Source organism: Podarcis muralis, chromosome 18 (genome assembly GCF_964188315.1).
Source record: "Podarcis muralis chromosome 18, rPodMur119.hap1.1, whole genome shotgun sequence".
In the NCBI taxonomy this organism is placed as follows: domain Eukaryota; kingdom Metazoa; phylum Chordata; class Lepidosauria; order Squamata; family Lacertidae; genus Podarcis; species Podarcis muralis.
In genome coordinates, this window is record NC_135672.1 from 4,003,367 (window position 1) to 4,019,132 (window position 15,766).

Here is a 15,766-nt window from a genome sequence, read left to right on the forward strand (position 1 = left end):
ACTGTTGTTATATGGCCCCAACAGCCGCTCCCAGTCACCAATCTGGCTGCAGCATTCTGGATTATTGTGGTACTGAGCCATTTATAATACATTTGCGGATGTTATTTTCCACAATGTATTAATTTTTGTGCACATATTTCCCTAATACAGTGGTACCTCGGGTTACATACGCTTCAGGTTACAGACTCCACTAACCCAGAAATAGTGCCTCAGGTTAAGAACTTTGCTTCAGGATGAGAACAGAAATTGTGTGGCGGCAGCGGTACGCCCCATTAGCTAAAGTGGTGCTTCAGGTTAAGAACAGTTTCAGGTTAAGAACGGACCTCCAGAAAGAATTAACCCAAGGTACCACTGTATGCCATTTCTGTCAATGGTGGTGTGTCAGCAAGCCACGCCGCAAAATTTAGATACCTGTGAATTTTGAAAGATTGGCGTGTTTTGGGTCTCAGATTGCTTCCCAAACTGCAAATTCGACACATTTCTCTTTGGGTGTGAACTGAATCAATCTCCCCCCCCCCCATACCTAGACTGGCAACTTATTTAGATTTGCCTTTTTAAAAGACCTTTTTAGCTGTGGTCCTTCCTTTGCAGGGGGTTGGACTAGATGACCCTTGGCGTGCCTTCTGAACATGCACATTCTGTCATTTATAATGTCCGAGGGTTCTTACGAAACCATAAATGAAACCATTGCCACAATCGCCGCCGCCCCCTATCCCCGAATTAAACAAACAAGGACATAACTTTACAGTCAGAACCTAAAGCATTCACCTGTAACTAAAATAAATCAGATCTCTATCTCTCCAGGGCTGGTCACCTTTTAGCAGAGGACGGCTGTCCGTCCTTTCAGAAGTGTTGTGCTTTGATCAGAGGTGAGGGCTGGCTGGCCTTCACAGACCCTGCAGGGAGAGAAAAAATGGCCGAGTGACCTCAGCCCTTAAAAAAAACCTCCTTGATTAAACATCTTTGAAGATACAAATGAAAAATTAAATACCCAAGAGGTGAGTTATTAATGTGAGAGAGATCCATAACTATGCACACAAATAATCTTAATGCTTTCTTCCTCCTTTATATTTCCTTTAGAGGGTTTTCCTTTACAGGGTTTCGAAGCGAAGAGATTACTCAATGGACTGGTATAGCTCAGTCAGTAGAGTTTGAGACTCTCAATCTCACGGTTGGGGGTTCGAGTCCCGTGCTAGGCAAAAAGATTCCTACATTGCAGAGGGTTGAACTAAATGATCCTTGGGATCCCTTCCGATCCTACGATTCTGTGACTATGCAAAGATGGCAGGAATATTAAGAGGTCAAAATGGTGAACTTTTTATAGAAGAATTGAGGCCTCTCTCTTTTTTTGGAGTACAGTCATATCTTGGGTTAAAAGGGACGCGGGTGGCGCTGTGGGTAAAAGCCTCAGTGCCTAGGGCTTGCCAATCGAAAGGTCGGCGGTTCGAATCCCCATGGCAGGGTGCGCTCCCGTTGCTCGGTCCCAGCGCCTGCCAACCTAGGAGTTCGAAAGCACCCCCGGGTGCAAGTAGATAAATAGGGACCGCTTACTAGTGGGAAGGTAAACGGCGTTTCCGTGTGCTGTGCTGGCTCGCCAGATGCAGCTTTGTCACGCTGGCCACGTGACCCGGAAGTGTCTCCGGACAGCGCTGGCCCCCGGCCTCTTGAGTGAGATGGGCGCACAACCCTAGAGTCTGTCAAGACTGGCCCGTACGGGCAGGGGTACCTTTACCTTTACCTTTACATATCTCGGGTTACAGCCGCTTCAAGTTGCATTTTTTCGGGTTGCGCACTGCGCCGAACCCGAAAGTACCAGAATGGGTTACTTCCAAGTTTCAGCGCATGCGCATGTGCAGACGCGCCGAATGACAACCCACATGTTCACAGACATGGCGCTGCGGTTTGTGAACGCTGCGAGTTGTGAGCGTGCTTCCCGCACGGATCATGTTCGCAACCTGAGTGTCCACTGTATATTTAAAAGAATGAAAGAAATCGCAGGCAGGATTCAAGATTGGAGCAGCGAAAGAAAAACGATAAAGTAATTGTATTAGACATTTGAGTTTGATTTATGATGCAGTAGAAAAGGGTATGAACAGAAACACTGAGGAGGTGGGGAGGAGAGTCCATACATGAAACAATGCAACTATTTAAATTGAAGTCCGTTTGGAAAAATTAGGAAAGTCAATAAAAAGTACATTATGTATAACAAAACAGATAGCTCTTGAACTTGATGGGCCTTGGGGGTCCCTTCCAATGAATTGTATTCTCTGGTTCTATGAAGGCTACTAGCCACAATCTCTAGGCTCTGCTTCCACAATCAGAGGCAGCGATGCTTCTGTAGTTGCCGGAAACTGAAGGAGGGGGGCGGCTCTTGCACACGGATCCTGCTTGCATGGTGGCCACTGTGAAAATAGGATGCTGGACTGGATGGGTTTGGCAGGCTCTCACGTTCATATTCGCTGAGGGAGGGGGAAGGGAGAGGGAAACCTGGAGCCACTACTGAATTTGGATCAACAGTGTGCGGTGTACAAGAGGAGGACCGTCAGTAGGGGGCACCAGAGTCAACGAGAGGCAGAGAAGCTGTGCAAGACCAAGGATGAGGGAGGAAGAGGACAGGCAGGAGGGCTGGTTGCACACAAGAAGGCAGGCGGTTGTGGGCCTGGGCGAGGGCCGACTGGGCTTGGTCCCCACCAACTCTGGATTTGCAGCCGCAGAGAAACAGCGCAGCCTGCAAGGCATCCCTTCCCAAAGGCGGAAAGATGTCTTGGCTGCAGAGGGTGTCCGGAACTCAATCAGGAGTAGTTTTTGCTTTCTCCTCTTGCCTTTCCTCCGTCCGGGCGGCGATGCTGTAGTAATAGGTGCGGATGAGTGTCTCCACCGTGGAAAAGTCTGGCCGGTCTTCCCACCTGGGAAACGAAGGAGAGAAAATTAAGTGGGAGATCTGCATATTTGCCAATGAGATTTGAAGGTTGCAAAAGGGGCCGGCGTCCTGGAGGCCCGTACTTGCACTGGCCTCTCCCCACCCTGCAGCAGGGAGTTCCGCAAGTTAACTCCGTTCTGCACGAAGAAGCATTCCCCGTCTCAGATATCAGGTGTGGGTATTCCTTGGCTCACAGAGTGATCATTCTGGGATGTTATGGGGAAAGTTGTACTGTAACTTTTGAATAAATGTTTTTTTAACTAAAAGAATCCCAGATATTGGCCTGCCATCCCTGTATGGTTTTTGAGAGGGCTCGGCTAATTTAGAGCACTACAGAAGGGTCTTACTTGAAAGTCCAGCACTGCTGCATCAGCTTGTACATCTCGGGGGGGCATTTGGGGGGGCAATCCATCCTCTTCCCTTCCTCCAGGAATGTTATCACCTCTGGTCCTTTCATTTTCTAGTGGCAGAGAAATTGACTGGTTTGTCTTAAGAGCAGAGAATAATAGAACCATAGAGTTGGGTCACCTAGTCACAGCTGTCAACTTTCCCCTTTTCTTGCGAGGAATCCCATTTGGAATAAGGGAATTTCCCTTAAAAAGGGGGAAACGTTGACAGCTATGCATCTAGTCCAACCCACAGCAATTCATGTGATTAAGAGTCTCGTGCTCTAACAACAACAACAACTGCATGGTAAATAATAAATATAATACACACACACACACACACACACACACACACACACACACACATATATATAATTAAATAAGAATAAACATATAGGTATATAGATTCTTGGGACGCAGGTGGCGCTGTGGGTTAAACCACAGAGCCTAGGGCTTGCCGATCAGAAGGTCGGCGGTTCGAATCCCCGCAACGGGGTAAGCTCCCGTTGCTCGGTCCCTGATCCTGCCAACCTAGCAATTCGAAAGCACGTCAATTGCAAGTAGATAAATAGGTGTTTCCGTGTGCTGCTCTGGTTCTCCAGATGACCAGGAAGCTGTACGCCGGCTCCCATGGCCAGTAAAGCGAGATGAGCACTGCAACCCCAGAGTTGGCCACGACTGGACCTAACGGTCAGTGGTCCCTTTACCTTTACCTTAGATGGACTCTTATGGAATCATAGAGCTGTAGAGTTGGAAGGGACCCCCGAGGGTCATCTAGTTCAACTTCCTGTGGTTCAGAAGCATGCAGTCCCCCGTCCAATTAGAAACCAGAGGAGACCCTGCTTCGTTTGCGAATGTGCTCACAGTTTTATATATGGTGAGCCTGGTGGAATGTTTCAGGGTGTGGGGCTCCTGAGCTACTCAGTTTAGGGGTATTCACCTTGTAGGGTTTCTGTCCGTAGCTAAATGCCTCCCACATCGTGACGCCGTAACTCCAGACGTCACTCTTGCTGGAGAACTTTCGGAAGAGGATGCACTCTGGGGCGTACCACTTCAGTGGCCACTTCCCTGTTGTCTTGGCCTGCATCGAAAGGCACAGAAGAGGGGCGGTGAAGAATCGCCAGGTAACGTGTGAGGTGCAGAAGGAGAAGACTTGGGTGGACGACTCGCTCTCCCCAAGCAGAGAAGGCCCCACCTTAGCCCAGCATGCTGTTCTCACAGGGGCCAACCAAAGGCTTCCTCCCTCATTTGTTTCCTGTCATTCTAAGGTAGACTGCCTCTGTCCATGGAAGCTCTATTTAGCAGTCATAAGAAACTCAGAGGAGCCTGGCTGCTGTATCTGGCCAAAGGGGGCCCATCCAGTCCACCCTCCTATCTTCATGGCATCTGACAATATGCCCTGACCTCTGAATACAATGGCAACAACTCTCCCCAGTTGTGATTCCCAACAGCTCAGCTCCAGAGGTAAGTCGTTAGAAATTAATTTCAATGGGCAAGACCTGTTTTTTATTCCATTTCTAACCCAGATTTCTTCCCAGGAACTCAAGGTGGCATTCATGACTCTCCTTTGGCCAATTTTAATTCTTCTGAGGAACGCTAAGAGACTGTAGCTCACCCCAAAGTCCCCAGGTGAGCCTGACTGAGGGTTTGAACCCTGTTCTCCCAGGTCCTAGTTCATAACACCACCACCACCATCATCAACAACAACAACTTATTGCTTACACTCTAACCATGCTGTAGTTGGAGTCACCTCGATACAATCAAATGCCTTCTTGTTTTCTCAGGATTGCTCCGGTTGAGCGGCCTCTGCCCCTCTCCTTTAGGGCTGGGCGATATATCAATATATGGTCCAAAACCAGTTTGAAGTCCATATTGTGATATCGGTTTCATAGTTTTTGACCTGGCAATAAATATATTGCGAATCATGTGTGTTAGGGCTGGGCGATATATCGTCCAAAGCCGGTTTCAGGTCCATATCATGATATTGGTTCCATAATTCTTGACCTGGTGATATATTGCAAATCATGATGTGTGTTTGTGTGCTTTGCAAAAATCACAATGTGGGGGAAACAGTGAAGCCAGCCAATGCCTCTACATAGCTCCATCCTTATTTCAGACATTGAGATATATCAGTACAGTGGTGCCTCGCAAGACGAAAAGAATCCATTCCGCGATTCTTTTCGTCTAGCGGTTTTTTCGTCTTGCGAAGCAACCCCATTAGCGGCTAAGCGGATTAGCGCTATTAGCGATTTAGCGGCTTAGCGGCTATTAAAGGCTTAGCGGCTAAGCTGTTAAAAGGCTATTAACGGCTTAGCGGCTTTGAAAAGGGGGGGAAAGCGGGGGGGAAATGGCGAGACTCGCAAGACGTTTTCGTCTTGCGAAGCAAGCCCATAAGGAAATTCGTCTTGCGAAGCGCCTCCAAAACGGAAAACCCTTTCGTCTAGCGGGTTTTTCGTCTTGCGAGGCATTCGTCTTGCAGGGCACCACTGTATATCTTGGTATTTAGCTCATGATATATCACAAATTTGAAAACCAGCTCCTTCCTTATTTCAGACATCGTGATATATCCGTGTATGACAATGCTTAGCTGGTGATATATCACAGTGTTGAAAACCAGATATCGCCCAGCCCTAATCTCAACCATTCTTGCACCCCAGCAGATCACTCTCTGACCTTCGGTGGATCTTCAACCCATTTTTCATTTCTCACCAGGTAGTAACTGTCATCTGCAGCCAGAGCTTTGGACAGCCCAAAATCACTGATCTTGGCGTAGTGTTGGTTGACCAGCAGAACATTCCGGGCAGCCAGGTCTCGGTGGACAAAGTTCTTCTCTTCCAAATATTTCATGCCAATGGCCACCTGGTGCATCAACTCGACCACATTATTCACAGGGACTTCATCTCTAGGGGAGGGAAAGAAAGTTCTTCCACGGTTAAGGCATTGACTTAATGAGGGTTCCTGAGCTGGAGAACCCAATTGCTTTAGAACAGGGAGAAGAGGAAACTTGTGCATGTGTGTGTTTAAGATATTAAACAATAAAATCCAAACTCATGTGTCAGGGGCTCAGGAGCAGAGGCACAGGAAAGGGAGGAGATAGAGAGCGAGGGGGAGGAATCCGAAGGAAATGTTAGCGATGACAGCGGTCCGAGGTCTCTGAGTCTTTCCAGCGAATCGGAGGATTCACAGAAAGGGGCTCCCATGGTCAGAGCAAGGGGGGTGCCTAGGGGGACACCCCAGGAAGAAGGGGCCAGAGGGGACTCAGAGAGCAGCAGTTGGAAATCAGGACCAGCTTCCCCACCAGAGCGCAGTAGGGGGGAGGAGTCCCAGGTATCGGGGCCAGGCAGCTCACCGCCAGCGGGAGGAGATGAGTCAGGATTGGCCACGCCTCCATCGGGGAGCGAGGAAACGGTCAAGAGGAAGGTGGAAGGCTGGGCGCGCGCGCCAAGTTCAAATGTACAGGAGGGCGGCGCAGTTGGCAGCCCGGATAGGGAGCCAGGTCCCAAAGCCCGCCAAAAGGAGGGGGAGGAGTCAGGGGGGTCAGCGTCAGCATCAGAAGAGTCCAGAAAGGAGGAGACCCCGGGGGGCAGAAGGACCCAGAGGAGAAAGGAGAGACGGAAGAGGTGGAGTAAGGTTAGAGTCTTAAGCTGGTGTACAGGGGGTGGAGACTCAGATGGAGCTTTGCCGGTCTAGCCTCTAAGACGTAGAGCTGGGGCGCTGCGGCTTGGAAATGGAAACTGTACTTCAATAAAGACTTTTGTACATTACTACCGGCTAGCGTGGGTCCTCTGTGAGCTGGGACCTGGAGCCAGCTCTGACATCATGTATGACAGAATGATAAAAACCAACATATCAAGAGAATAAGAAAAGAGAAAAAGCAAGAGGGAGGGAGCAAGGGAGAGATAGAGATAGAAGAAACTTACCTCCACAACCCTCTCTTTCAATTGTTAGTACTACCATTATTATATTATTTAATATAAACACTCCATGAAAATTTCTGGCTGTAATTTAAATTACAGTTTTCATACTATTCTGCTAAATGGCATTTTGTTACATTTCCCTCCCAGGCCCAGCCTTCCTCTTTCGTCACTCAAAAAGTCCAAAATGGAGAAAGTTTCTTAGCCTGAGGACTTCCGGGGACGTATTACTTGTATTTTGTTTGGAAGAATCAGGGCTGGGAGGGACCCCGAGGGTCATCTAGTCCAACCCCTCAGGGTCCCTTCCAGCTCGACAATTCTATGACTTCAGTGTCAGGAGCTCGTCCTACTCTCGAGTAGGACCCTGGGAGAGACACATGCCCGACTGGCATGTTCTCTCCCCCCTGGTTGGTCGTTCGGGAGCCCAAACATCACAGCGACCGATGCCAACAGACATCGGCACACTCAGGGATCTGCAGAGTATTCGCATTTGCGTAACAGACCTCAGCAACTCAGCATTTTGGCTAATCTACTTTATTTACATATGAACACACACGGAGCACTGCAACAAGGCTCCCTCTCTCTCTAGCATGAAACATCCTGTCTCCGTCACTTCCCACTCTGTGGAATGAAAACACACACCATCATGTGATAGACAACAATCCCATGACTGCAATCAGGGAGCAGGAATTCTAACATCCAGAAGGTGGTGAACTCTCCTTCGTTGGAGGTTTCTGAACAGGGGCTGGGGGCCCCACCTGTCAGGGATTCCTGAGCTGTGAGTTCTGCATTGAAAAATGTGACCCTCCCAATTCTATGCTTCTATGGTTAGTGGTATCCCGTGGCTCAGACCCGTGGCTCATATCTCTCAGGAGCCAAGCATTCCCTAGTGTGATCCCAATATCGTAAAACCCCCTCCCGGCTGAAATGAGACAGGCCCCTCCCTTGCTGAACTTGACATAGACATTTCTATTCCGGGTTGGACTGGATGACCCGCAGGGTCCCTTCCAAACCTACAATTCTAAAGGAAGTTGAATTAGGCTTATATGTAGCCCCTTTTATTCAACGGATGAATTGCTTCATCGATCTGCCACCCGCTTTCTGACCTTCTTTGGAGAAGAAGAGTTGTCCATAAACCTTGGAAATAAAGACCTGGATTTGCAGTTCCGCCCGGGACCTGCAGATCCAATCTGCGGCGGGATCGACTCACTTCTTAGAGGAGAGGAATTTGTTGAGGGACCCTCCGGAGGCCATCTCCATCACCAGCATGAGTGCCTCTGCCTCGCAGACGCCGATCATGCGGACGATGTGAGGGTTGTCCAGCTGGTGCATGAGCTGCGCCTCCTTCATCATGTCGTCCCTCTCGGCTTTCTCGTTCCCGCTTTTCAGGATCTTGATGGCCACGTCGATGTGCTTCCTAGGGAGGAGGGGAGCAGAGGTTATGGCCATGGGTGGCAGTTGGCATTGGCCTTTCAGAAGAAGAAGGGAAAGGAGGCTGGGCTCTTAAAGGACTCTTTGGAAGACTATTTGAAAGAGGCATTACACCCAAACTGGAAGAATAATAATAATAATAATAATAATAATAATAATAATAATAATAATAATAATAATAATTTATTTATACCCCGCCCATCTGGCTGGGCTTCCCCAGCCACTCTGGGCGGCTTCCAACAAAATATTAAAATACTGTAATACATCAAACATTAAAAGCTTCCCTAAAGAGGGCTGCCTTTAGATGTCTTCTAAAAGTCTGGTAGTTGTTGTTCTCTTTGACATCTGGTGGGAGGGCGTTCCACAGGGCGGGTGCCACCACCGAGAAGGCCCTCTGCCTGGTTCCCTGTAACTTGGCTTCTCGCAATGAGGGAACTGCCAGAAGGCCCTCAGCGCTGGACCTCAGTGTCCGGGCTGGACGATGGGGGTGGAGACGCTCCTTCAGGTATACTGGACCGAGGCCGTTTAGGGCTTTAAAGGTCAGCACCAACAATAATAATAGTAATAGTAATAGCAGTAGTAGTAATACTTTACTGCTCTAAGAAGAGGCTTTCCCCAGTGTGGGGAACAATATGTGGAGGAATTATTATTATTATTATTATTATTATTATTATTATTATTATTAAAATAAATTTTATTTAACATAATTATTACAAAATAAAAGCAAAATACTGCAAATACATACATACATACATATATATATATATATATATATATATTTCAGATGAGCACACATATATAAAGAAAGAACAAAAAAGAAAAAAGGAAGAAAAGAAAAAATAAGAAGAAAAAATAAGAAGAAAATTTGGAAGAAGAAGAAAAATTGGAAGAATTTCTTCCAAATTTATTCTACAAATATCTCAATAATAAAATTTCATTGATTGACTTCCATCGCTTACACTGCACTTCCTATATACATTTTAAGCAAAATTGTATGTTATTCCGTATTTTTCCCATACAATCTCATACAAATATTCTATTATTATTATTATTATTATTATTATTATTATTATTATTATTATTGTTATTATTATTATTATTATTTCCTGCTCTAAGAAGAGGCATTCCCCAAACACTGGAAATAACCACCATCGCCACCACCTATCTGGCTGGCTTGCTTTCCCGATACAGGGCTGCCTTCAGATGTCTTCCATAGGTTTTTTTATCTCCTCATCTGATGGAAGGACATTCCACAGGGAGGGTGCCATCACCGAGAAGGCCCTCTGCCTTGTTCCCTGTAACCTCACTTCTCACAATGAGGGAACCGCCAGAAGACCCTCAGAGCTGGACCTCAGTGTCTGGGCAGAACAATGGGGGTGGAGACGCTCCTTCAGATATACTGGGCTGAGGCCGTTTTGGGCTTCAAAGGTTAGCACCAACACTTTGAATTGTGCTCGGAAATGTACTGGGAGCCAAAGTAGGTCTTTCAAGACAGGTGTTATGTGGTCTCGGCAGCCGCTCCCAGTCACCAGTGTTCTGGATTAGCTGTTGTTTCTGAGTCACCTTCAAAAGTAGCCCCACATAGAGCGCATTACAGTAGTCCAAGTGGGAGATCACCACTCTGGTGGGACAGTCTGCAGGCAGGGAGGGTCTCAGATGGAGCTGGTAGGCAGCCGCCCTGGATGCAGAATTGACCTGCGCCTCCATGGACAGCTGTGAGTCCAAAATGACCCCCAGGCTGTGCACCTGGTCCTTCAGGGGCACAGTTGCCCTATTCAGGACCAGGGAGTCCCCCACACCTGCCTGCCTCCTGTCCCCTGTGATAGGAATTTAGAGGTCTTAGATATATGGTTATGTTCATAACCGCACGTCCATAGATCAGCACAGGAAGACCGACCTGAAGCCATTTTGATTCCTAAACTGAGCAAATGTTTTCTCTGCAAGGTCAAAGTGGAAAAGCCTCCCCATTGTCTTTTCCTTCACAAATCCTGTCTTAAGGGTATGTCTGTGTATGAATAGGGTGAGCCTGTGACCTGGATCAGGAACTAAGTATTTGTCATTACAAAAGACTGGCCAGGCTCCCCAGGGTATCCAATCAAGTGACCATTAACAGGTAACCTGCCAGACAGGAGGTAAACAACAACAGGAGAACAACAATATTCAAATTTCTGTTTTAGACCGCCTTTTTGTGTGATGAAGGTGTGATGTATCTGATGTGATGTATCTGGTCTTAGGTTACACCCCTTCTGTGATGTATGTATGATGTTTCTGGGCTGGTCTTGATCTACAGGGTGGCAATTTCAAAAGTCTTTATAAGGCCTTGCGTGCCATTTTTGTGGGTCCTCCTCCTTTCCTGCGAGTGAGGGGAGCACCCTGTTGCAACAGCTTTAATAAGGATAAAGCTTACAAGCTGTTTGCTTCTCAATATTCTCTGGTTGGCCTCTGTTATTCTCTCCTACCAATAGGGAACCTATGTAAGGACTCTATATGGGCTCTTGGATACCCCATAAGGGGAAAAGGGCATTTTTTGTTTACAACACCCCCAAAAACAGAACTTATCTCTTGTTGAGATTCAACCTCAATCCATTATATGGCAGCATCCATTTTAAAATGGGGGTGGGGGGTTGTTAGCCCCATGAGGACTGGAATCTTACTTTGAGCCCCAGTTCTGCATATAAAATCAGTCCCCAGCATCTCCCGGTGCAGTTGGGACGATCCCTGCCTGACTCTCTGGAGAGCTGCTGCCAGTCAGTGCAGGCAATGCTGAGGTAGCCGGATCATTGCTCTCGCTCACCACGAGGCAAACTTACTTCTTCATCTTGTAAACGCCTTTCCGGACGGAGCCGAAATTCCCTGCCCCCAGCTCCATGTCCTCCACAATCAGGTTGTTCCTTTTCAAGAATAGCTTCTTCTCCTTCAGCTCCTCAGGGTCGCTGTAAGGGCTTTCGTAGCAGGACGTGTCCATGGGCAGGATCCGGCCCTTTTTCCCACGGCCTGCGCCCATTCCCCAAGAGATTTTTTTAAAAAATGAATTTTATCATTTTCATAGTCACATAAACAAAGCAAAGCATTAAATTAAATTGAACATTGACTTCCCTTCCTCCCCTCCCGGACGGTCGCCAGATTCTGTGTACAGATCTGTAGGCGCAGACCATCCCCCGACCCAAACTAGTTCGTTAAGAAAATCCCCAAACTCGGTTCCATGGGTGACTCTGGGTCATCTCTCTGTGGTAGCTTATCTTAAGTTTTAAGTGTCTATACACTTATTGCATTTATAAATTTTAAATTGACTGTTGTACATGGTTTTAAATGTTTGTTTTCCTTCTGGGATTGTACTCCTAAGTGTGTTTTATAAGATGGTCTCCGACTGTAATAAATTATCTATCTATCTATAAAAACACAACAATTCACCTTGGGGTGCTGGTTTATTCCTTTGCCTTTACTCACCAATGGGGTCAGGTGTGTAACCATCAGAGTTTTGTGATACGAGTCTCCGTTGAGCCTGGCAAGAAAACATAGAATCACAGAATTGCAGAGTTTGACCCTGGGGCCATCTACTCCACCCCTTGCAGATGCAGGATTCGCTTCCCTGCGGAGATTGGTTCAATGGGATTTCCCTGGCCGCTGATGGAAGCCACAGCTGATCTCTCACCCAGGACCTTGGTCCCCTGGTCCTTAAACCGACCCTGAAAGGCAGTACCCGACTGCGACAATTTGAGAGGAAGCAAACAAAGAGATACTTACGAACGCAGACGGGTGAGCCGGTGGGTCTGGTGTCGCGGTTTCTGGAAACGGGAGGAAAGAGTTTGCTTAGGTGACATCTGCAAACGACAAGCCTGAGCTATGGTCCTTCTAGCTCTCCCATGCACAAACAAACAAATCCAAGCTTCCAGACCTCATGAACCTTGCTTGGAAGGAACTAGGTGGAAAGAAGATACAGTCCCGACCAAGGAAGAGTGGCAGATAAAATTAATGGACTATGCCGAAATGGCAAAACGTACGGGAAGAATTAGAAACCAGGGGGAAGTAACTTTTAATAAAGAATGGAGAGAGTATCTATTGGAAAAACTATTGGGGGGAAACTAAACTCATTAGTAGAACTTGTAGTCAAAAATGGGAAATAAGGATTTAGTAAAAAATTGAATTATCTAGTCTTTTATATATTGCATGTGTTTGGATTATCAGTGTATAACTTTGTATGATTTTACTGTTTTAACTTATGCCAATAAAGGCTAGTTACAAACAGGCCCGTCTTACCCATAGAGGCTAGTGGCGCGGGGCGCCAGGGCGCCAAGTTCTGGAGGGTGCCAGGCGAGAGTCTGGGGAACACCGAACAAGCGCGCTGAGTGAGCGAGGGCACCGAATTCTGCGGGGCGCCAGAAGGCCAAAAGGGGGAAAACCGAGCAAATGCTCAGCGGGAGCAGTGCATGTGCCCTCGCTCGCTCAACGCAGGCCCGCTCGCTCGGTGTGCTGCCTGCTGTGGCCATCGTGGCACGAAGCGGCCAGCGGAGCCGGGAGGCACCGCGTCCACCCTCCACCTCTTCCCCGCCAGAGGAGCCGCCCTCCAGCCGCTGCCCGCCTCCTCCAGCCCTAAAAAAGGTCGACAACTCTGGGAAAGTAAAAGGCGAAAGATTTATACGATCTGAAGAGAAACCAGATGAAGGTGATTGAAGATGATGGAATTTATGGAGCTGGCTGATCTCACCGGGAGAATCCACGACCAGAAAGTAGAGGAAGAAGACTGGAAAGATGAAGATGATTGATATTTTATCAAAATGGAAAATTATTACTGTTTTCGTTTTGTTTTTGGTGACCTTCTCTGGTCTTTTCAATATTCAATGTAAATTCTATGATATGTCACTTTTCGAATTTACCCAATGAAATCAAAACTTGAAAAAATAAATAAATAAAAATGAAGAAGACTGGAAGAAATTTAAAGACTACTTGAATAAATATTGTAATATTAAAGATATGTAATCACTTGAAAGAAACAATTAGGCCTGGGATAAAAATAGAATTAAATTTATAAATAAGAAAATGTACGATAAGGAAAGTTATGTAAAATGATTAGGACTGTGATATGGTCTTTTGAAACACTGATATTGGAAACTGCTACATATAATTACTAAGAAATTCAGATGGAAGAGATTTGAGGAAGTCATATACTATGTTTGTGAAGATGGATGGTACTTAATTTTAATTAATTAAGTGGTAGTAAGTTGTATGCACCTTTTCTTCTTTTTCTTTTCTTTTTCTTTTCTTTTTTTGTATGTCTTTATTATTGTTAATCTTTTCCTTTTTTTTACTACGTTCATTTACTGAAAATGATATATATTATTGGAGGGGGGAAACAACTCTGGGAAAGTGGGGTGCCAGGGGGAGCTTTGCACCACAGCACCGGATATCCTTAAGACGGCCCTGGTTACAAGTAAGAATTGGATATGGGTATTGTTTTGCTTTGCTTTTTAATTGATGCTTGTAAAATTTGAGAAACTCAAACCACATGTGGTGGCTCTGTAAAAAAATTAAAGAATTCTGGAATATCATATATGACGAATTGGGGGGAAAAGGTTGAAAGTATCCTTTCCAAAGAAACCGGAGGCCTTCCTTCTTGCCATTCTAGACAAAGAAATACCAAAAGGCCTAAAGGAAATATTTCCGCATGCCACTGCGGCCGCAAGGACCCTGATTGCAATGAATTGGAAGGGGGATAAGGTACCATCTAAATCAGAGTGGTTAAATAAACTCCTAGAATATGCTGAGATGGCACAATTGATGAACAGACGGAGAGGCAATTTCAATCAATGCTTTACTCCAAAATGGGACATGTTTAAAAAATATTTACAGAATTACAATCACGGTGTGGTGGCTATGGTAGCGTTTGAATGATTTCTGTGTAAATAATATAATATAATGTGGGGAATAAAACAAGACGTAAGGTTTAGTTTTTTTAAAAAAAGACTTTAGGTATATGAAGAACTTTAATGAAATATGAAATTTATTTTAGTATGATCGGTGTTCTAAAAAGGTATGTACATTGGGTGCAGATGGGACGTCATGTATAAAGATACAGATGTAGAATAATAGAACAGAAGATGATCGATATTTTATCAAAATGGAAAATTATTACTGTTTTTGTTTTGTTTTTTTGTGACCTTCTCTGGTCTTTTCAATATTCAATGTAAATTCTATGATATGTCACTTTTTGAATTTACACAATAAAATCAAAACTTGAAAAATAAATAAATGAAAATGAAAAATTCATATATGTTTTTTAAAGAAACTAGGCCCTATTTAACAAAGTCCACTAAATGTAAAAAAACACACACAAAAACCCACACACCAACAACTCTTGAATTGCACCTGAAAGTAGTTCCAATATTTTCCGGGTGGCAAATATTGGGGTCTCACCTGTTGGCATATCGGGATTCGGTGTGCTTTCCCTCAAATAATAGATCAGGCCATCCGGTTTCAGTTTGAGATATTCCACGAGCTGCAGTTGGGAAGGGAGGAGAAGGGGGTTAGAAGCCCAGAAACAGAAAGAGATTATTATTATTATTATTATTATTATTATTATTATTATTATTATTATTATTATTATTATTTTTAAAGGCTCAACTTTGCCTATTCCACATTCTCCTTTTGCTTGAATCCCAAGATCTCCTTGAAGATTGCAAGACGAAACACGGGAGATGAAATCATAAGCCCAGCTAGGGGTGGTCCAGGGGAAGGGTTCCTCCACAACGACAGTAGATTTCATGAATGCAAGGACCAGATTCCTTTCTTGGCAGCCTCTTAGGGGCCGCCTGCCAGCAGTGGGCGGAGCCAGTGGGAAAAGTGGGTGGAGCCACAGAGCCTCAGGCTATACCTGAGTACAGCAGGATAATTTCCGCCCACGCTCAGACTGCTTTGAGGTTTTATTTGCACAACCGAGCAGAATATAACTTTAGGAAATTAACACACAACACCCCACTGTCCTCCATTCACTCCCAGCTAGGAATATACACATCTCTCTACTCCCCCACCCCTCACTTTCCCCCCTCTGTATCACTTTATTTATATATAATCAAAATTATTTCAATAAAATTTAATATTAGACGGAAGGGGCGAAGCCA

The 15,766-nt window shown here is 45.7% G+C and overlaps 1 protein-coding gene across 1 annotated transcript in view; it reads right to left on the reverse strand.

The window, feature by feature from the left end:
• Positions 1–1,755: 1,755 nt before the first annotated feature.
• The window catches only part of ZAP70 (zeta chain of T cell receptor associated protein kinase 70), a 31,604-nt gene continuing 17,593 nt past the window's right edge, over positions 1,756–15,766 (reverse strand). The window contains exons 5-13 of the mRNA XM_028713673.2: positions 15,063–15,144; positions 12,396–12,436; positions 12,099–12,153; positions 11,462–11,645; positions 8,431–8,637; positions 6,016–6,208; positions 4,247–4,387; positions 3,268–3,380; positions 1,756–2,906 (exon numbers count right to left, since the gene is read on the reverse strand). Coding sequence (XP_028569506.2) covers positions 2,789–2,906; positions 3,268–3,380; positions 4,247–4,387; positions 6,016–6,208; positions 8,431–8,637; positions 11,462–11,645; positions 12,099–12,153; positions 12,396–12,436; positions 15,063–15,144 — 1,134 coding nt within the window. The 3' untranslated portion in view covers positions 1,756–2,788. The remainder of the gene's footprint in view (positions 2,907–3,267; positions 3,381–4,246; positions 4,388–6,015; positions 6,209–8,430; positions 8,638–11,461; positions 11,646–12,098; positions 12,154–12,395; positions 12,437–15,062; positions 15,145–15,766) is intronic.